Here is a 22198-nt window from a genome sequence, read left to right on the forward strand (position 1 = left end):
TCTGACCCTCATGAAAGAAAGGAACAGGAAAGATCCTTTTAATTCCCATGTTCAGCACAAGCAGGAAATTACCTACACTGATACTCTGTTGAAACAACTCAAGCACTACCTTTCTACTGAAAGAAAACGAAACAAGGGATTTATCTCACCTGCTTGACGCACTGGAAATTCAACTTGATCTGATACTATGATTTGCAGTAGACTTGGAGCAAAATTGATGATCTTATAGGACTGAAATACAGAAAAAGCACAGTTAGAAAATCACTATTGTTTAAAGAAGACTGTATTACCAAAAGCTGAGTAAGAAATACAAACTAAAGATGTGGCAGTGTTACTGACTCTCCTCATGAAGTAGGAAGGGTTTTAGCACTTGGATTTACCCTTATCTGCAGCAATCTAAATTACTTGTAAAAGCTCAGCATTTAATGGTACATGGGTTGACTAAGTAATGTGTCCAGGCTCTCTGTTAAAGATTAGTGATAATGACTATTTAAATAATTCTGAGGATGCATAATGAGAAGTACTATGGATTTGCCCTTGAAATATTTAACTTAACTTCACAAATCAAATAGGTATTGATATGCTTCATCAATACATACTGTTTATTGGCAAAATAGATTGCGGTATAAGAGCAATACTGAATTTCCAAGAGAATAAGAAAACCGCTTAAAATTGTTTTCAAGCATAAACAGCATCTGCATTAGCCATATATTACACAGCTGTCTTTTAATTAAGTGTATGTATAGAGCACCTTAACAGAAAACCAAAAACTGGAGCAGCACATTGGAATAACCATTTTTCATTAAAATCAAGTATAGAGACAGAACCCCTTCACACCACACAGCTGTCCTTGGAACTTTTCAAACACTGCATCAGCCATGCAGCCCAACTCTTTCAAAGAGGAAAACAAGACTCACCGAACTTCTGAGCAAAGCATGCCAGATTTAAAAGATGTGAAAATTTGATAGTTACACTGCTGTCATTCAACAGGGGTCCTCCAATCTGAAGAACTGTTGACTCAGCATGGTGCAGTTACTGCTAAGCCTTGGCAACATGAGTAGTCAGATCTTTCATCACTTAGATCCATGTGCTTTATGTTCAAAGAGAGATGTTTCTCAGGGCTGGATGGCAGAAGCTTTATTTCACCTTTTATAGTATTTCTTTCCAACTAGATTATGCCTGGCAGTTCTGTGGTTCTTTCCAGAGCTGTGCTTTAAGTGTGAGTAACTTTGCCTCATTCAAAAGCTACAAAAGAGGAGGCACATTCTGCACCTCATGCACCCAGTTCCCAGATCTAACATTTCCATAACAAGGTAACATTACATTACATTGCTTTCATGATGTCTAAATCTAACAGCTGCATCACAAATCTATGATTCAGCAGTTTTACCAAATCACTTAACTTTCTGGCCCTCATTTTACTCATTATAATGATAGCGTAATTCTAACCTACACTGCTCAAACTCATTTGATTTTATACAGTAATCAGAGATCTCAGATAAAAACAGCAGTGTCGAATCAAAAGCATGTTCTTCTGCAATCCCTTTCTCTACAAACTTTAATTATCCAAAACAAATGCTCCAAATAAAGCAAAAGCTGTAACAGACAGCAAAGGAACTTCATTTATCTACAGACACGCTGAATTGGTTGAAGTGTACTGGATTCGAAAAACAATCTTTAAATCAAATATCCTGGGGTCCAAAGCTTGCCCTTCAGCTACTACTGGACAGAATCTGTATGAAGTGCGTGAGTTATGATGAGGGCTGCAGCAGACTGCACCCTCCAGCTCCCAGCAAGACAGGAACGCACAAAGAATCCCAGCAGCACAGAAAACCAAAAAGGTGCATGAACTCTAATCATCCTTTTTCTTCTCAACAGCGCCAATATGCTGTTCTCAAACTCAATCTACCACAACTTTTACTACTATAAACACATTGATTAAGAAAGTAACCTTCTGTGGGTCTGCCTTCTTGTTGTTTTCTTGCAGTAATCCCACCGGTACAACAGTTTGGGTGAACATGCTGATAAAAGTATAAATTATTTCCCTTTCTCTGTGCAAACATCATTTACTGAACCTAAATTAAATTTTACTGAATCTGAATTACAGCCACTGCTACTCCAGGAAGCTTTATTGGTACCACTTGTGCTGGCATACAACTGCTACCCCTGAAGCTTTGCCAAGATACACACAAATACGGTTATTTGGCCAGCGCAGCAAACCCTTTCAGCGAGCGCCTGGAGTGACAAAAGACACATTACACACAACGTGTCTCAGAGGGGGCCCATCACTACCAGCACACTGCTGAGGGTTTCTTAATATTTCCCATATTAACACCTCCAAAGATCACAGGGACACAGATCCAGGCTTCTACTCTGCACTACTGTCATTACCATGATTCACATTTTATATAGCTTTGTTTTCTAGTCATTATCAGAAACGTGGATGTCATACAGATCAACTGAGACCGTGTGCCCATTTTAGAAACAAGACATCCAATTCTGTTGTATTTGTGAAGCTCAAATACCATCCTGCTCACTTGTGCAGCAACAAACCCGGTCAGGAAAACCACATGCTGCTTGCAATTTTTAGAACAGAGGACTTTTTAAAAAGCTGCATGCAGCAGCATTTTTCCTATACCAGCACATTCTTGTTGGTTCAGTTATCATGCCAATTCTGATCTTAGGATGTATCCTTTCCCTGCCTTTGCTCGGGAAAACATACAATAGGCTCCTGGACACCAGAAAATAAAGCTGTACATACCACATGAGCTGGTGCAGAGCAGCTGTCAGGTGTGAATTTTGTAAATGGAAAGCAACAAGGAAGAGAACTCAGAGCTGGATGAGTTCAGCACACAGTTATTTATATCATTAACACTGCACCTGAACTTTTACAGAGGGAAAGCAGGAATATTATCAGTCCCACAGAAGGAATGGATAGCTACCTGCTGATTTTGAAAAGCCATGCCCAGGAGCTGCAGGGAGGCACCAGATGGCTGAAAAAGACCTTCAATGCAACTCCTGTAACACAGCATGCTGCTTTGTGCAGCTTGTGAATAATTACATTGCCTCGAATTCCCACTCTTGCAATCTGGTAAAACTTTCTACAGATGCTGATGGAGGGAGGCATATGTTTATTTTAAAGGAGAAAGTAAAAGCTTTTGAAAAATAGATCTTCATTGAGTACTATACAGAACCATTATTTTAAAGCTGTGTAAAATACATACTAACTACACTTGAATGAATCACAGTTCAGAGTATTTATACTAAAAAACAGTGTACCTCATTTAATTTCCATTGGGATTAAGGGGATGGGATACAGCAATGTGCAAGGCTAGCAGCTACTCTGGGAGAGGCATACAGCACTGGTAAGATACAACTGGGTAAAGTTATAGCAATGGAGAAGAGATGCTTATGTCCTCACACATCTTGTTCCATCTGTGTCCACTCTTTCAGGATCTGTGCACTGCAGCTGTACAGCTTTCACCTTTGGCCTAACATCTATTCTTCCTTGCCTCAGCATCACAGCTCCAGTCTTCAAAAGAACACAGCATTTTTTTGCCTAGTTCCTGTTCTGTTTCATTAGGTATAGAACAGATGACAGACAAGAAAGCCTCAGATGGGCCACTGAAAAACAGTAAGATGAACACAGTCACAAGTAAAGGACTAGAATGCAAAAAGAGAGAAGCAGGAGAAATATACTAAAACCTCCCTAAATAGAGCCTAGTGAACCAAATACTTTTCACACCTAACATTTAGATGTGGCTCCCAGGTTATCATGCACTATACACTACTAAACTCATTTCAGTAAGCATTACTCTTTTATCTTGCTTGCTGTCACTTTTAAAGCCCACAGCAAACAACTGCTCTGTAATCATATTTGTCAGTAACCTTTCCGCTGCACTGATGGCAATCACAGTGGCTCAGTGCTGAACAGCACTTGAAGCTGCTTCTTCCCCTGCAAAACAAGAGGACAATCTAGTACAATGGATAGAGAAAACTGGAGCTTTCCCCCCAAGCAAAGCCAAGACCTGCTCCACCAGCAGCAAACCTGAGCTTCTTTCCCCTGTGGGTTCTGCTGCCAAATCCAGTCTTAAACAAACTCCACTCTCCACAGAACTTCTAATCCTGGAAGTCAACTTCCTCATCAAGTTTCTCTTCAATACAAACACCTGACATTCCTTCTTCTAGGTAATAGGAGGTGTTTTGTCACTTTCAGAGCAGCCTAAAGATCCCTGCCTACTATGACAGCTCAACAAAGATGTGGAAGAGATAGAAGGAAGTTCAACTTTACTCTGGACTCATCTGCCTTAGGGCAATCTTTCCACATTTCTTTCTTTTCTTTCAGCATCTGCTACTCAGTTCCCATTAAAGTCAAATTCTGACACTTCTCACTATTTAAGAAAACAGCTGTACTTCTGCAAATGTGTTCTTACTTTCTCCTTTGTTACAGGCCAAAACCCACTGGCCTGTTGTGAAGATTAATGCATAAAAATTGTATGGTAGTCCTATCTCAACTGGAATCAGAATTACTTTTCTATGTTCACATAATCAGACAGTACATCCCACAATACTCCAAGAACTGGCACGTGAAAGCAATGTTTAGCCACTGGGGAAAAAAAAGGAAAGAAAAAAAATTGCAACCAGCAAAAGTCCTTGAAGGCCCTGAGACAGACATAACAAGAGTAGCAGCCTAGAACAGATACCCAAGAAAGATGCAAAGAAACTGATTATCTTTCTTGGTATGACAACTGACTGTTCTAACAAGTACCCTGTGATTGATACACATGATCACGAAGGGCACACTGATTATGAAGTCATAGAGATGGAGGGAAAAAAAAATGGGAGGTCAGAGAAAAAACTGGACACAAAAGAAAATAAAGGGGATGGGAAAAAAAGTGAAATTACAATAGTTACATGATAGAGATTACTGACCTGGCAGGAAATGAGTGCTTTACTTTATCAAGAATCACATTTCAGACAAATCTCACTTACATTTGCGTTCAGGTCACTGACAGAAGTGAAGCTTGTTGATGACTCTGAAGTAGCATGCATCATCCAAGGAGAAAGGTCAGAAAAATCCTACAAAGAACTGAATGATCTTTAGAACTGCACCAGCAAAAATGGAGTGGAGTAAGATGACCAAGTACATGGTTGTGCACTCAAGGACAACAGGAACTTCTCCTAAAAGCTGGAGGTTTCTTATTGTGGAGCAACCACAATACAAAAGGAAACAGGTACAAAAAGAAATAGGTGCTCAGAAACATGGAAATGTCAGACATGATGACAATTGTAGTTTTAGGATGTATTCAATGAGGTATTAGTGGCATTGAGCAGCATGTCCAGAGAAGGGCCAGGAGGATGAGCAGAGGGCTGGAGCACCTCTCCTATGAGAACAGACTGAAGGAGTTGGAGCTGTTCAGTCTGCAGAAGAGAAGCCTCCGAGGTGACCTAATTGTGGCCTTCCAGTATCTGAAGGGGGCCTACAGGAAGGCTGGGGAGGGACTTCTCAGGATATCAGTTAGTGATAGGACTAGGGGGAATGGAATGAAACTGGAGGTGGGGAGATTCAGGCTGGATGTGAAGAGGAGGTTCTTCACCATGAGAGTGGTGAAGTCCTGGAATGGGTTGTCCAGGGAGGTGGTTAGGGCCCCGTCCCTGGAGGTGTTTAAAACCAGGCTGGATGAGGCTCTGGCCAGCCTGATCTAGTGTGGGGTGTCTCTGCCTGTGGCAGGGGGGTTGGAACTAGATGATCCTTGTGGTCCTTTCTGACCCTGACTGATACCATGACACTATGATAAGACTTTCTGGAGTGCTGCTAACACAAATGACCAGATCGCACAAGACAGATGAATTCAAAGAGAAACAAGTGCAGAGAAGAGCTGTGCTCCCCTATTATTAGACCGCATAAATTCAGTTTTATGATAAGGCAAAGGAAATACAGCCTGTTGAGGTGAGGAAAATAGGCCAGTAGAGATCAGCCTTTGACAATTATGCCAGAAAGAAACCTATTTTACTTAAGAAGTAAGACAGGTACAAATGGATATAAATGGACCATAAATTAATTTAGGCTGGAAACCAACACTTGTTTGTAGCTGCGGGTGGGAAAAAATGTCATAAAAAGTCTTCCACTCTTCCAAACGATGTCATATGGAAAAAAACAAAAAACAGGAATCTTGATTCCATTTCTAAATACACTTAGCTGATAGTCCAGAATGTAGACACCAATTTTTAGCTCTATCTTTAAACAGCTGCACAAATATACAGAAGAGAAAAAGGAATTTTCAAACACGCTGGAATTTTTTTACAGGTAGACAAGCTTCCATTCACTTCAACTCCATGCCCCATGCTCCACCCTGTAAGCAAATTACAGAGTCAGGACTACTATGATATTCTTCTAAAGAACTCTGTATTGGTACAAGCAGTGAGGTGTCTACAGAGAAGTGCTATATTGACGGACTAGTGGGATTTAAACTCTTTGAGAAGTTCCTGTCACTAGCTAGATTCAAACTTGAAAGCAACTGTACGCTGCCCGCATGCTAACACACGAGAATTTTACCTCAATACCTGTTAGCACCAGGAACTGCATCACTGTAACTACAGCACAGAATAAAGGTGACCCCTGATCTGCTTGTCCAAGTGTTATACTACCACTTCAAGTACTTATTGTTGCAGGGTTTTCTGTTTGGTTGGTGGATTGGTTCCTTTGCTGGAACAAGATAAATGCAAGACCAGCATCTGCATTCCAGTACTTGCAGGAACACAACATGTCAGCACTGCCACTAGATACATAGAAGTAAGACAATGTTGTTTTGAAGTCTTGCTTCAAAAGAACTGAAAGGCTTCAAGATGTCAAAGGCCCACGCTAAGTGACATTCTCAGGAGCACTTTTCTTCCACTCCTCCAGAGTCAGGTCAAACCCAGCACTGTACCAGTACTTCATCTCAGTGAGCTACATCATGCTTCATTTAGTAACAGGAAGCCTACATAATAGGTTTGTCTTAATTTCAAGATCCATTCTCTACAATAAAACTAGAAAGGCGTCAGCTGTTTTAAATAAAAAACCGTATCTCGATCTGTTCTCAATAAATAGACTTGCACTGTTCAAGCTAAAATCTCTGTCTTTCATAAGAACTGCATTACCCATCACTTGAACTTAAAATATTTTACAGATCTCAATCTTAACATACCTTCAAGTTTTTTCCCTGAGCTTCAAAGTACCTATTAGTGGTGTTAAAATGACATCGGAGGGTCAGAAGGACCCAGGAATGCCAACAGCTGCCTCTTTGTTCAGAGCCTGCCAAACGTGCAGCAGCCTGTAATTGTAGTGTTGAGTCCCGTGCAACCGTTTGCTTACCAATACCTCTAATTTCTCTCTCAGTCCTTAACAGTATGGATAAAAGTAGGTACTGATAAATCTTTTGAGTGCCAAATAAAGAAAATAAGTTTTGCATTTTTATCTAGGCTCCAGGAGCATTCTCGATGTCCGGCTCTTAATCCACTGATTTACTAAAAGAACTTGGCAACTGCTAAAGCAAGGATTAGCTAGATCTAATTCAAAAGGAGTTTTAAGTTGTCTAAATAGAAAATTAAGCTGGAGGAGTAATCCTGAAGCAGCAGTAATTCCTGACAGCAAATTCTCATTGATCATTTTGTCAACACACCAACACAACCGAAAAATCCTAGCCCTCCGATAGAATTGATCAAATATTCCATCACATTACAGAGGTTAGAACTTTATTAATGCTGCACATGGCAACTTTCTTTTCTTTCAAGTGACTTGACTGTGGTCAGTTTTGACTTAGCGCATACTGCCGCTACACTACCTGTGGGACGCTGCGGTAAATACTATCCCTAACAAACCAGTGAGCCCTTCTCCAGAGTTTTACTTGGCATGCTGCTGAATGGGACGCCGCGAATGGCCACAGAATAACTACTATCGTCTGCAGGAGTGAACTAGAGATCTCAGCAGAGACGTCCTGCCTTCCTGCCCCAAACGGCAACGCCGAGCCCTAGATGAAGCACCCTGCTCCCAGGGTCACAAAATTCAGGACAATATTGAGTGAAGGCTGCGACCCCGCCCAGCGGCCGCGCACCTATGGCGCGAACCAGGGGCCGCCGGAGCGGCGCGGCTCGCCCGCCGCCCCAGAGAGGACAGGTCTCACGGAGGCAGACCCCGGGGGTCTTGGCAGGCTCCCACTGCCTGGTCCCCCCTTGTCCGGCCCTGCGGCCGAGCTGCACGGCCGCCAACAGCCAGTACGAAAGAAGCAGCTCCGTCAGGGGATGCCTCCATCCCCGGCCCGGCCCCGCTTTCCGGTGTAACCCGTGCCGTGGGAGAGTAGCGGTGCGGGGGCTCCCGCCGCAGGTCCCCTAGCTCCGGAGTGGAACAGCCGGTTCCGTCGCCCCAGCGCGGACCTGGGGGCGCACGCCGACCCCCGCCCCTGCCGCCGCAGCCAGGCGGCCCCGTACTACACCGTGGCCGGGGTGAAGCGCGGCGGGGCGGGGGCGGGGCAGGCCACCGGCGGATCCTGGCCGGGACCATCCGCCCCCCTCACCTGATTGAGCTCGTTCTCGGCTGCGATGCGCAGCTTGGGGTCTATGGTGCCCTTCAGAGCCTGGATGATCCTGTTGGGATCCATCTTCGCCTTCTCTCGCCGGCAGGCAGCACTTCCCCGGAGACAGAAGGAGGACGAGGAGCCACCCCCGCCGCTAGCGCCGCCGCCCCCCCGTGCCACAATCACAGGCTCGTGTCCCCCATCCCCCTCCGGACCCTCTCCTGAGCCATTCACCGGTTTGCGACAGCTGGGTATCGGGAAACATGCACTGCTTTACGGCCGCAGCGCCTCCTTCTGGCTTCGCTCAGAGGTCGGCGAGAGGTGGCCGCCATCTTGTTGTACGGATAATAGCCAGCTGGGCTCGCTCTCAGTTCGCGGAGTTACGGAGCAGTTTCCGGGCCGTACGTCTATGAGGGCGGCCATATCACTGTAGGGATGCGGGCTGTGAGGTTGGCCGCGCCCCTCGGGGAACGCGCGGCCGCGGGGTGGGAAGGCCGCTATAGTCATGGTGCTTGCGCGGCTGCTGGCCGGTCTGCTGCAGCCTCTAAATGCAGGGACGCCTGCCGCGTACCCCATCGCCGGACATAGCAGTTGGGAGACTCGGCTGATTGCAAACAGGCGTGGTGGGGAAGCCGGGCTCATGCGGCACAGCACCCTGGTCCTGAGCGGGCTAGGGCAGCCGCGGCAGCGAGGGATCAGCTAGGCCGGGGAGGCTGGCTCCCAGCACCGCTGCCTGCGTACAGCTGCTACTGCTGCGGATCTATCCGTTGCTGCTTGGTGGCCTCTTTTGGTACTTGCCCGTGAGTGACAGGGCTGGTTAAGGCACAGCCGTCCCACAGACATTTTGTTGCCCAAAATGCAAGCAGATGTTTCCAGACCCTCTGCACAGTCCATCTTTGCCAGCACATGATTTTGCTGCACTTAAAACTAATTTTCCATCTTTATAGTTTACTAATTTAGTCTAGCAGTATTCAGCTTGCGTATCAGGCTTGCCTGTCCCACATTTACTACCATGTCAGATGTTTGCACACAAATTAGAACAACAAAACTGAATGGAGGTGAGGGCAGTTGCACGGTGAAGAACTGACATGATCCAGGTACCTAAGGTATAGGATAGCTGGACAAGGAAGACTCATAATATAGAATGGCTTGAGTTGGACCTTAAAGATCATCTAGTTACCCACCCTCTGACACAGAAATACCTCCCCCTAGACGAGGTTGCTCAAAACCTCATGAAGTCTGGTCTTAAATGGTTCCGGGAATGAGGAATCCACAACTTCTCTGGGCAACCCATTCCACTGTCTCACCACCCTCACAGGAAAGCACTTGTTCCTAATGTCTAATTTAAATCTTCCCTGCTCCAGTTTAAAACCTTACTCTTTGTCTTATCCACCAGAGGGCCTCTCCAGCTTTCATGCAGGAACACAGAAATGTGCTGAAGTTCCTAAGATGTATGTGACACACACGGTAATTCCTACTGTGCTTCTGAGCATCTTTATGGTACTTGTCCTCATCATTATGCAGAAACCAATATAGCTATCTCTGCGCCTGGGTGTAAAAGTGGATGGAAGGTGCTTACCACTCAGGTTGTCAGGAACATAAATACACTTTGTAACTGCAAGGATTTGCACTACACCAATTCTCTACTGTCCTATTTTCCCTCTTAAATGCTAGAACATGCAGATGAACCACATCTGTGCAGGTGTAAGATGACTGTCAAAGGTGCAGTTCATAGACCAACAACATACCAGAAAAAGGTCATGAGTAATATGGTCATAGTGAACCACGTCCTTTGGTTATTTCTATAGGTGATGTTTTACATAACATTTACAAACCAGAGACATGGCATTAACTGGTAGAAAGAACAGAAAGACTGTTCACTGTGTCTTGTAGTAATCATGCTCAAGGTAAATTAAAAGCTCATGCCATTATATAGATGCCTTAAGGATACAGTTGGACAATGTCCTTTGTTCATTGTAATTACAGTATAAAATATAATTTCTCATTAATGCTTCTCAATTAAAAGAAAGTACTTCCCTCAGTTTATACATTACTTGACCTACACTGAAGAATAGTCTTCTTAAAGCTGAATACACAGGAGTGTCATTTATGAAAGGGATGCTTTTCTCTAACCACGGCGACTTTACAGTAATGCTTGCCACATCTTTACTGCCACTAAGTAATGGGGGTTCTTAATGTTTACAAGGAAAATGGTCAAAGCAGCCAGTGCTATGTGTTCATACAAAAAAAAAAGGTTCCTCAGATTTTAAATTATGGGTAAACTTACTAACTGTAAAAACTAATTACACCTACCTAGCATTTAGAGACTGTGTCTTCTCTTACGGTTTTAATCACTCTTTGAAGTGGCACAGCACACCAGATCATTGTCACTCAGGAACTTTGTTCTCTAGTAATGCAGTTCTGCAGCACCTAGCAAGAAATTGTAAGTACTTCTATTGATCCTTTAATTTCTTTTTAGAAGCAGATGAGAGCATATTCATTAATCTTAAAATACTTAAAAAAAAAAAAAAAAAAAAAACACACCAAAAAAACACCACAAATGTGAAAAAGTTGTTGGCTGTAGTAATTCTTCGTCATTTTCTCATTCTGGTTAAGACAGTAAATAAGACTGGTCCAGAGGAACTTGCCCACTTAAAGGTCTTGGATTGTGTATCATACTAAATGCAAATCACTTTAAAAGATTTATAGTGTGATATCCCTACTTCCTTTTCCCAACTTAGCATCTACTGGGCAGCTTAAAAGCAGTTCTGGTTGATGCCATTTCTGTGTATAGATCTGTGGTAGGTGCACTTGAAAGCTGTGAAGTTTAAGTGTTGAAGGACTTCAGTCTTGTGGGGCTGCAAAGTAGAACGTATCAATAAAGAAAAAAGAGCATGCTTAAAGTTTTTAACATTCTCCAAAAATGTTTTCCATTATGTTATTATACTTGCCACTTTCATCTGAAACAGCACTTTTAGCACCTGACATTAACTACAAAAAGGTGGAGAAAGATTTTACACTTAAGTTTTTGCTTACAAGGCTCACTCTTCGTGCACACAGCTATCAAAGAGGCAATGCCAGCAAGGTCTAAATAAGTAACACCCCGTCCAGCAACGCTTATTTCATTTGTACTATGTCAGCAATGAGTTTAGCTGTGCCAAGTATTGTTGCAAGTCTTTTAGTCTACCTTTGCACTGGACTTGATGTATGTCTGCTACTTCTTTCTGTAGAACATGAACCTCCATAGATACCAGTGGCTATGTTATTATAAGTAAAATTAATCATTAATTGAAATATTTATGTAATTTCAAGAACTCCAAGATCAAAGTAACTACTTTTAAGCCAGAATTTGAGGGCCTTTTGTTAGCAAAGATTCTGTTAATATTTAGGGCTTTATCTACTTCATAATAATGAATTTGGAACTGAGGTAAAATTCTGAGATTTTCTTGTTATCTATGTAACACTGCTAGCAATAGAAGATCCAGCGTGAAAAAGAATGTGGTACACAAAAACTAAGGGCAAGGAAATTAAATCCAAGTTGCAGCAGATAAATGCATGCCAGGCCTCCAGATACAAGACTTTAATCAGAGTTAAAATTCTGAAGCTGTCTCCCCCACTGACTGTTTTGTCAGAGCAGCTGTAGATAACTTAGAGCACTCAGGAAGGAAAAGGTACACAAACAGTACAGCAGAACAGTGACATTCTCTCACATCACTGAACCCCAGGACATAGGTTTCCTAGCTGCAGAATGTCAGTTACAACAATTCTGGTCTCTTCTCACTTCCATAACCTGGGGAAAAAAAAAACAAATAAAAAAACCAACCACAACACACCACAAGTCCCTTAGTATTCTGAGAACTTTAAGAAACCCTTTGTCGAGGATGACCCTCCTGAGTAGGAAGCTCAGTACCACACAGCTGCTGGCTCACTCCCAGTGGGATGTGAAAGAGAAAAGTGAGAAAACTCACAGGCTGAGATAAGACAGTTTAAACCAAAAGCTGTGTACTCAAAGCAAAATAAGGAATTACCATGTTCCATCAGCAGGCAGCTGTTGTTTCCAGAAAAGTGGGGTTTTCATGGGGTATGCATAGCCAGGGTGTCAGATACTATAATTCAAGTGCCCTCCCTTCCTCCAGCTTATATTGCTGAACATGTCATACAGGCTGGGGGTATCTCTGTGGTTCATTTGGGTCAGCAATCCAGTCTGTGACCCCTTCCCAGTTTCTTGTGTACCCCCAGCCTACTTGCTGGCAGGGTGGAGTGAGCAGCAGAAAATACCTATATTTAAGCAGCCTTGATTCTATTTAAGCACTGCTTAGTGATAACTAAAGCATCCCTGTGCAATCGCTAATGTTTTGGTCACAAATCCAAAAGACAGCATAATACCAGCTGCTCTAATTGAAAATTAACTCTGTTCAAGACAACACCAGTACACCCTCCCACTTCAGGGTATTTGACTAAACTAAGAAGGAAACGTGGAAATTCACTCACTCCAAATCAAAACCTAGTGTCAGTTCCTTACCCTTATAATTTCTCTTCATCAAGCTGCACAAGATAACTAAACGAGAGATAATATAGGTAGAATCTGATTTGCATAGCAGAGACAGCAATAAAAAGTTATCAGAAGTATGATGCCCCTTCTGTATGTTTTAATTAGCCCTGATTATCATATAGTTAGAAGCATTACCAAGTATAATTCAGGCAGCTTCAGTCATAGGAAATGCATCATACAAGTACATATAATAAAGCCAAGGGGATAAGCATACTAAGTTACATGTGTACTAAGGCAACTGACAGCAGAAGTTATACTCAGCTATATGCACCACAGATCATTTACTAGCCCCTGTACAGACAGCCTGGAAGAGGAGTAGTTGGGTCAGTGCTCTCCATGTCTGGAAAAAGAAAATCTAGAGTTGCATGTCTGTTAGGAAAAAAACTAAACCAACAGTGGAGTCTGTCTGTTCACAGCTGCAAAGCCAAAAAAGCCAATGCAAGCTGAAAGTTATTATAGGATTTCCACCTATCTACCATATTTCATACAAGGAGAGTCTCAGGAAAAAATGCTGAACTATTGCAATTTATGCTCTGAGAATGTTCCAGAAATATGCCTCAATTTGCTGAAAATCAGAATTAGCATGTTTATAAATACAGAACACAGGCTTCATATTCAATAGTTAGGGCTTGACATTTGTCTGTAGTGGTAAAAGCTGTATTCCTTAAAGGTTTATCTGATTTCAACTTCTCATCTCAGAACTTGCTAAAGGAACTAAACCAGTACTTCAAGTATGATCACCCTCTAAAAATACAAATGAAGGAATCTAAGCTTGGAACAAAGCCAAAAACTTTATGCCAGTAACTTTATGAAGTCATCTGCATGGCAGCAGAGGAGAACCGTTTAAGGTTGGAAGTTGTCTAATGGATTACCATGAAACAGCAGCTTTGTAAGATTTGGGACACCTATTCCATTTAGGTTTTTTTACTTAATAGGCAGATAGTTGAAGAGATTTATTTTGCATCATTCTATTTCATCCTTAGGTAGAGCAGTCAGGCTTTTGCACTAGCTACCTTCCAACCTCTTAAAAGTAGAAAGAGTTTTATGGTATTCAACATGCTGCAGCTTAGACAAGGGCATACATACAGGCTTTCTAGTTCAAGCCACAGGGTATGACAGAATAGACCAAGTTGCAAGAGACCTTCAAGATCGTGTCCAACCCATCATCCAACACCATCTAATCAACTAAACCATGGCACCAAGCACCCCATCAAGTCTCCTTCTAAACACCTCCAATGATGGTGACTCCACCACCTTCCAATGGGCAATTATTCTATGAAGAATTTCTTCCTAACATCCCATCTAAACCTCCCCTGGCACAGCTTGAGATTGTGTCCTCTAAAGAGGACCCATCCCATCACCTCTTAGGTATAAGAAATGTCATAAATGCTTCCTAGCATTTATATTTGGGTTCAAGATGAAAGTAGCAGGCTTCAGCTAAAAGTAGCAGCTTCCTCATGAGGCTCTTTGAAAGGAGGAGATACAATCCAATTCCAGCCTTATGGGGGAGTAAAGCTACAATTGTGCTTCAAGTGTCAGTTTTAACTGTAAAATGTTGCTGAGTAAGTATGAGCCACTTCAGTGACTATTTTCAGAGTTTTATCTACATCACTATTGATGAGTTGTGACAAAGCTAGATTTTGACATGGTATGCCTTTAAAGTAAGGAGACCTAATGACATATGTAACGTCATTAATTTCTTGGCCTTTTGGTTAAAAAGGAAGCAGGTACATAGCAGTGCTGAACTCATTTTGGTCAAGGGACCAACTACTGAGAAAGGAATCAAGCAAGAATTAAACAAGGAACCCCATTTACATTACACAGTTTACCCTACATGATTGAAACTTGAGGACCAGTGGTATGTAAATAAGAATGTACACCCTACATCAGGAACAAGCTCAGTTTGATGTACTTTAGAAATAAAAACCACTGGCAAGATTAATACTAAAATGCATATTAACTTGTTTATTGAGGCACAACAAGGCATTGTGAATAGCCCATACTTGAGGCAATCAATAGCGTAGTAAGCTGGACATTAATACAGTTTAGGGTAAGTGCAAACAATATACATTCACAGCTTTACTAGCAAGGCTACATCACAACTGATAAAGTGCCAAATTAGTGCTGATTCAGTACCTCAACTCCATGATTTCACCTTGCACAACAGGACCATCGTTTCCCCCAATAATGGAACCACATATCTTCTACAAAGTCAGAAGTAAGTGCAAAGCTAAGTCCCACCCCCCTCCACCAAGGTGTTTGGAGCAGCTCTTTTGTAAACAACGCACTGGGTTTTAGTCCTGATAAAGGAGGTATCCTGAAAAGGTGGAGTATTTCCAGCTACTTCCATAAATGGCTCCCCGATGCAGACGCAGCCAGATCTGGTCTCCCTGAAACAGCTGCAGGACTGCATGATTACTGGCTGTTTCATGATCAGGAGCCCCATCATTGGCATATGCTGATACCAGGACCTCTTCATTCTTCATGAGATTCACGTACAGGGGAACATTCACAGCCAGTTTCAGCATGTGGAAGATGAAGACATAAGTACCATTCACTGGACAGTTGAATCTTCCAAGCTGGATATCAAAAGTTTCTCCAAGGTTGTTCAGCAACAGATCAAACACAATTGGTTGGTCTAGAGTTCCAGGGGCCAAGTTGGATGTTCTAGCAGCAGAAAAGGCAACTCTCATCTGCTGTGGCAAGGGGTAGACATGCACTGGTAGTATGGTGGCAGCTTGGCTCGTCACTGGTGTATCAACAGGGGTGATGCTGCGGGAGTCTCCCTGCCCAGAGTCCCCACTGTTAAAGGTTTCATTGTCTCGTTCTGGACTGCTCACCTGAGAGGAATCACTCCACCCTGCTGTTAAAAAATCATGAGCAATGATAAATAACAAAAAGGTGTCCTTGAACTGGCATGCATAATCTAAAGCAGCAAGTATATGAGTTTCAGAACAGATCAGTCTTTCTGCCCCACCAAGCTGCTAACAGACCTCAATAAGAACTGAACTTTAAAGCTAGTTTACACTTATCACACCTGCATTCAGAAAGCTGGGCTATAATTCAACAATAGTATTTGCCATGAGCATAAGAGTGCATACACTAACTTAAGAGGTAGAACAGCTGAAAAAACAGGCAAAAATACAATCAAGTAGTCATTTAGTCACCTTCAAGACCTTTGCACTTCTGATTACATTAATACTGTTCTTCTGGACATGGTCAGAAACCATTGGTTACTTCCACTGGAAAATAACACCTTAGGATATCCATTAAAACTAAGTAAAGTTGCTATACTTTATCTTAATACTAATGAGTACTTCTGTTAACTTACCTCACCACAAACTCCTATTTCTTTCAATTCTCTTCTGAACACTAAGCTGACCTCTATCCTAAAACAGTTTTCATGGTATGCCATAACTGCCCTTTGTTCTTCAAAGTAGCCACCTACATAGAATCATTTCTGTTGGAAAAGACCTCTAAGATCCAGACTAACCATTGACCTAATACCACTACGGCCATATAACCATGTCCTGAAAGAAGTGCCACGCCTACACATTTTTTGAACACCTCCAGACACCACAACTCTACCACCTCCCTGGTCAGTTTCTGGGACCCAACACCTTATCCAGATTGAGAGAAGACCACACAATTAAGGGAAGAAGTTAAATGCAACCTCAGAACCATCCTGTTTATGCTTCCTAGTCAGTTTTTACAAAGAAAGTTCAGTAAAGTACCTTTGTGTCTGAACTTCAGCATGCAAAGGCAAAGTTGAGAATAGTGAAATTAAGTCTGTGTGATGGTAAGATCTGTACTTGAGCTTCCATCTAGCTTGGTTAATTTATACCAAGCTTGATCTGTTTGATCGGTGATAGAGCAGTTTCCTCACTACTCACAATAACATTCCATCTGCTATGCTCAAGGCACACATGCACAACTGGGAACCTGATGTTAGCCTTACCTCTTGAGTTTGCTCGAGGACCACTAGTTATCCCTCCTCGTTTATAGCATTGCTGGTAATTAACATCCTAAAAGAGAACAGAAGCATTAGGAAAATAGATATAAGCAACCTGAAAACAAGTCAGGCTAACAGGTAGTGGGTTTCCATTTGCACAACTCAAGCTTTAGAATAGACAATGATGGAGTTCAGAATTAAAACACAAATAAACAGCTGCATGCAAAATTTACTTTTGCAATAGCTTGTATGAAATTCTATCAAGTTAGCTTTTCGCCTATGCACTCAATTAAGTGATACCTTAAACCTCACATCTGTCCCTGATGTTTATACAGAAGAGTGTCTTTCATTTCAAAGGTGAAGACCCTCCTGCTGCCAGGAAACTTTGCTTCCTTACACATTGTTTTGGAAGGTTGTTTTAGGGTTTTCTTCATGTTTTTTTCACCCTGACCACAGTCTCAGTTAGTCCATTTAAGAGTTAATTATTTTATACTACAGAAGCACTGAGTAAGAACTTCAAAATTCATAGTAAAACAGACTCCTCATATTGCATCTTATATGAAATCTGTTTATATTTCAGAGATTCCCTTCAGACTACAAATCACTTCACCCAGAAACATTATGTCTAAGCCATTTTCAACTGCTGTCTATTGTTCCAAAAGAAGGCTTTTGTCTGCGAATCTCTGACTTGGAAGGAATAGTTCACTTGTTAAGATAATGAAAGGCTACAGTATTAGAAGACTTAGCTTCCATACAGTGCTCAAAAGGCTATTTGAAAGAGTCGGTACTTACCCTCTGAGAATATGGCATTCCAGCATAATCTCTACCAGGGAACTGCAGCTGGCCATAGCTGCCATTAGTTATTGATGGTGAGCCTCTGTAAGCATCAAAACCTGTTCAAACAAAGTTGATTCTTCAATGTAATGAATTGTTTGGTTTACATTAAAAGCCCAGAATACAACTACACTTGCCATTTGGCAGTAATGTATTAAGTTACACAATTAAATGTCTATTCCTTCATTCAGAATCTGGAGCAGAGTCTCAGTACTCCCATAAAGAATCCCTTTCACTAGTTACTCAGAACCACCCACTGTGGATGTATCAAAATTGTGTTTTTAAAGTATTAACATCAGATCTTAACAATTGCCTGTTTGATACTTATGGGACTACTCAGAACAGGTGAGAAGTGTGCTAGATCCAGAGGCAGATTTTAACACAATTAATACTTTTGCTATTACAGATACTTAACTATTACTGCTATAAACCTAGGGTTGGTAGTGCATAAGACCCTTCATAGAAAGGTCTTGAGTTCAAGCCTGCAGTAGGCAGTAGTGTCCTCCCTACTCTAGTCATGAGGTCTGTGGTGACGGGTTGGGCTCAATCTTTGACATCTCTTCCAACCTTAGTGATACTGAATACTATATTAGCCTCTTTAGCTATTATACTAACTACCAAAGAAAAGCTGTAGGCAATTTAGTACCAGACAATAGCAAACCCCCTAACTCATTAAAGCTATACAACTCCTTGTCTGTGTTCCTACAAGATAGTGAGCAGTCTCAGCCCATAAACTATGACAGTTTCAGTTAAGTGCCCAACCACTTCCAAGTAAGTCACAGCTACCAACAAGCTTAAGTCAGATGAAGCTTTCTGTGGCACTTCAGCTAGCAAGAGAAGAGCAACTGATTTGTTGAGACCAAAAAAGAGGTCATCCTCTTGAAACTCTTCAGTTATTAATCTGGAAGGGCTCTCCACTACCAGGACAATCTACCCCATCCCAGTTTCTGCTGGCAATATTAAAGCCAGCAGTGCTAAGCAAGGGTATCTTGTTTTGGGAAAATACTGCAAGTGACATTTCAAGACAAAATACTGGTCCAGAACATTACCAAGAGAGATGCCAACAGGAAAAATAAAGAGGGTAGAAAGTTCAGAATGATGAAATAGCAAGCAGAAAAGTCTACACAGTTATGTAATTTAATAACCTATTAGTATAAGGTTCAATCTGCGTACTTCACAAGGCTACAACATTGCTCTATCAGTTCACCTGACATCCTATGTCCAGGGCTTACAAATAAAAGTCATAATCAATTTGTTTGAATTGTGCAACAGAAGATCTCATTCTCTGCACATTGATCTTAAAGTCTTAGGATGTTTCACATTAAAAAAAAATATCAACTTAGTATGTTGTCTTAAATCATGTTCTAGTGCTAGTACATTAGATTTTTTTCCCCAAGGTAGTAGTAAAAACAGACATACCTTTGTACCCAGCAGGGGAACGATAGGAATTACCCAGTGACCTTCCACCTCTAGCAGATCCTCTAATAGACCCACGACTGTTAAGGTAAGGCTGAGGGGGTCTAGGAGCAACATTAGTCTGTGCTGGATAAAAGGCAAGGCTACCATGGCTAACAGGAACAGCTCCATCCACTTGACAATTCACTGCTTAAAACAGAAGGCACAGATGAATTCAAAGCTTTGTAGCTTAGCAGTTAACACACCTAGAAGTAAGGGCAGCATTAGGAGTCTGAAATACTGATTAAGCTGCTCTGAATACCCTGTTCTGCCCCTTCATTACTTAAGTGGGGATCCTCCCCTTTGTTCTGTAGTTTGTAGTGCTTGTTAAAGTATATTGCATACCCACTGGGCTGTGGGTGTAAGCCTCTAATGCATTCAGCATGATTCAACTGCAGAGGTCAGAACAAGCTTGCTAGCAGCAACAAGAAAACTGTATACAAGGCTGATCAACTGTTGTCTCAGTGACAAGGAACAGCCAAATATACTTTCCTGACTGCTATACTTATATTGCTCTTGGGAGCTCTTAATTTCTGTGTCTGACTACAGAGAATCTGTTTATTTCTAGTATGTTTCCAATGAAGATTCCTCTGGCAGAAAAACAATAGTTTTAAGTGACCTTGAATCACTTGATTAGACAGTCTTATAAATCAAGATCCCTATCTGTCAGCTTACTTGAATCCTGGAATTTGTTTCAAGCCTATTTAAAGTCTAGTTTTTTTTAACATTTAGTATCAATTGTATCACCTCACCTAGCACAAAATCTGAATGTCAAGCAGGTGATTTTTGTGCTTAGTAAGGCAGCTGAAAACCCCACATCAGAAGTTTAGCATTCTTCAGGTCAGACTTAGGAATACTTTATTTAGCATTCAGCACCTCTCATCACTCAACAGCACTAGTGTTTATTACCAGAGCCCCAGTTCATGATTCTAAAGTATTTAATCATTGCTTTTATTCCAAACAAATAATGGTTTGACTAACAAGTATCACACACACTTGAATTTCTCACCTACTGGGAAATTCAGATATACGGCAGTGTCCAAGCAACTAGTATAGTTCAAAGCAGCCTTTCATCCTGCTAGCAATTTTGAGTTAAGTTTACCCTACCATCAACAAGATTAGAGTTGATATAGCCCTAATGTTTACAGGTGCTACATAACAGTAAGAACTTCACTGAGTTAGACCTCACAACACATGTTCAAGAACTACTGTAGCCTAAAAATCTTTAAATACTATTTGAAATACAAGTACAGTTCTCACCTGAAGACAGTGATTCTTGTGAAATAGAGGTTTGTTCTGCAACATGAGATGATTGCAACTGGCACTGAGGAGGAGTCTGTGTACTTGCTGTAGAGAAACTCTGGTTATATCCTGCTGAATATGAAGAACTCTCTTTAGTTTCCTGGTCTTTACGTGGAGGCAGTGGTGCGTTCACTTTAAACACCTACAACATATTTAAAGACAAGTGCTTAACACTACCACCTGAAGTCTGCCTAATGACTCCATCCTGCTATGTCATGGTTTCAATTTCTAGAACAACTGTTTCTTATAAATCAAGAACACTGTACTTCAATCCATCTTTTTCTCAGTAATTTTATAAAGCTCACTCCTGTGTATGTAGCTGCTACTCAAGAAACAGTTTGGCTGACCGTAGCTACCGTGTTTGATCAACAGCTATCATACCATAACCTATTTTACTTCTATAGGAAATCCACTGTTAAAGCTTCAGCCTGAAGCTCTGACAGCCTTTACTGAGATGAGTTGTTCACAACAGGGAAGATTTTGGGGGTTTGTGCATGTACTAGAACCTGATACAATGTCACTATCCACTCAAATACAGTATTAGACAGCCTTCACTCCTTTGGTAAATTTAACCTCAAGTTTCCTACTCCTTTTGTAAGTTCCCTCAGAGTAAACAATCTATGCAAGTCCTGTAATTCAAATTTTTGTTATAGCCTAGGCAGCAGGGTGGTGTTCAGATATTACTGTTAGTTAAATCTGATCAGAGTTCAATCACTCCAGTGGCTGTATTGCTTTATAACAAACCACCAAAATTACCAGAACTGATGTCATCAGAAGTGATGACTACTACCACAATCAAGTAGGAAAGAAGTCTACTTGGAGTAAAAAAGATCCAGATTCCACGAAGTGCTGTCAGCAGTACTGATACTGAACCTAGAAATGTATCTTGACCATTTTCCAAGCCTATCAATTGTCTGAAGACAGACCAGAACAAAGCTGCAGCTAGATGCAAGGAACATCTTCACAGTTTGACAATTCTTGTCATTTGCAGAAGTCTAATTAAAATGGGAAACTTCTTCCACAATGAAAAAAAAAGAGTACTGCCTCTAAGAGTGAGCCAGCACAGAAACCCCCCATGATACTGAAGTGTTAGGTATAAATCATTAAACCACTTGTCTCTGTGTATCAAATTCTGTCCCTCTGAGGACTTTTTCTATTTGAATCTCTTCTACAAATATAGAAAACCAAGGAGAAATTACAAAAAGTTATAGTAGTGATTTACTACAACCTAGGATGACATCAGGATGCCAATGTTTTTGTTGTGGATTCCTGTTCTTTGAAAGGCTATTAGCTTTATGAGCTTCCTTCTTCTGTCAAACCCTTTATCTCAATATTGCAAGATGCAGACTGTCCAGCCTTGTGGAACTGCACTGGTATATTTGTTGGAAGTGGATAACTGTTTCTAGCATATTCTGAAGAAACTTTTACAAGTAAGACCAAGTATAGGGAAGGGAACATTCACAACTAGACGAAGACCCTTGCTCTGAGTCCCTCTAAGCTTGCACTGCAGATTACAAGACAGCAGCAGTGTTAATTATGTCAGTAGTGATG

At 41.6% G+C, this 22198-nt stretch overlaps 2 protein-coding genes across 9 annotated transcripts in view; both read right to left on the reverse strand.

Annotated features, from left to right (window-relative positions):
- IPO8 (importin 8) overlaps positions 1–8753 on the reverse strand; it is a 45032-nt gene extending 36279 nt beyond the window's left edge. The window contains exons 1-2 of one of the 3 annotated variants that reach the window (XM_068142116.1): positions 8553–8753; positions 150–231 (exon numbers count right to left, since the gene is read on the reverse strand). In XM_068142116.1, the coding sequence (XP_067998217.1) occupies positions 150–231; positions 8553–8636 (166 nt within the window). In that variant the 5' untranslated portion in view covers positions 8637–8753. Of the gene's footprint in view, positions 1–149; positions 232–3421; positions 3738–8552 lie in introns of those variants that run through there. The other 2 variants (XM_068142114.1, XM_068142115.1) reach the window with 2 other exon arrangements.
- A 6288-nt stretch (positions 8754–15041) lies between these two features.
- The window catches only part of CAPRIN2 (caprin family member 2), a 34612-nt gene continuing 27455 nt past the window's right edge, over positions 15042–22198 (reverse strand). For 4 of the 6 annotated variants that reach the window (XM_068142120.1, XM_068142121.1, XM_068142119.1 and 1 more), the window contains 5 exons: positions 20606–20789; positions 19310–19495; positions 17849–17949; positions 17063–17129; positions 15042–15967 (listed from right to left, as the gene is read on the reverse strand). In XM_068142120.1, the coding sequence (XP_067998221.1) occupies positions 15399–15967; positions 17063–17129; positions 17849–17949; positions 19310–19495; positions 20606–20789 (1107 nt within the window). In that variant the 3' untranslated portion in view covers positions 15042–15398. The remainder of the gene's footprint in view (positions 15968–17062; positions 17130–17848; positions 17950–19309; positions 19496–20605; positions 20790–22198) is intronic. The other 2 variants (XM_068142122.1, XM_068142118.1) reach the window with 1 other exon arrangement.

This window comes from Melanerpes formicivorus, unplaced genomic scaffold, assembly GCF_026170545.1.
Source record: "Melanerpes formicivorus ecotype bairdi unplaced genomic scaffold, bMelFor1.0.p_v2 SCAF_8, whole genome shotgun sequence".
Taxonomy (NCBI): Eukaryota; Metazoa; Chordata; class Aves; order Piciformes; family Picidae; genus Melanerpes; species Melanerpes formicivorus.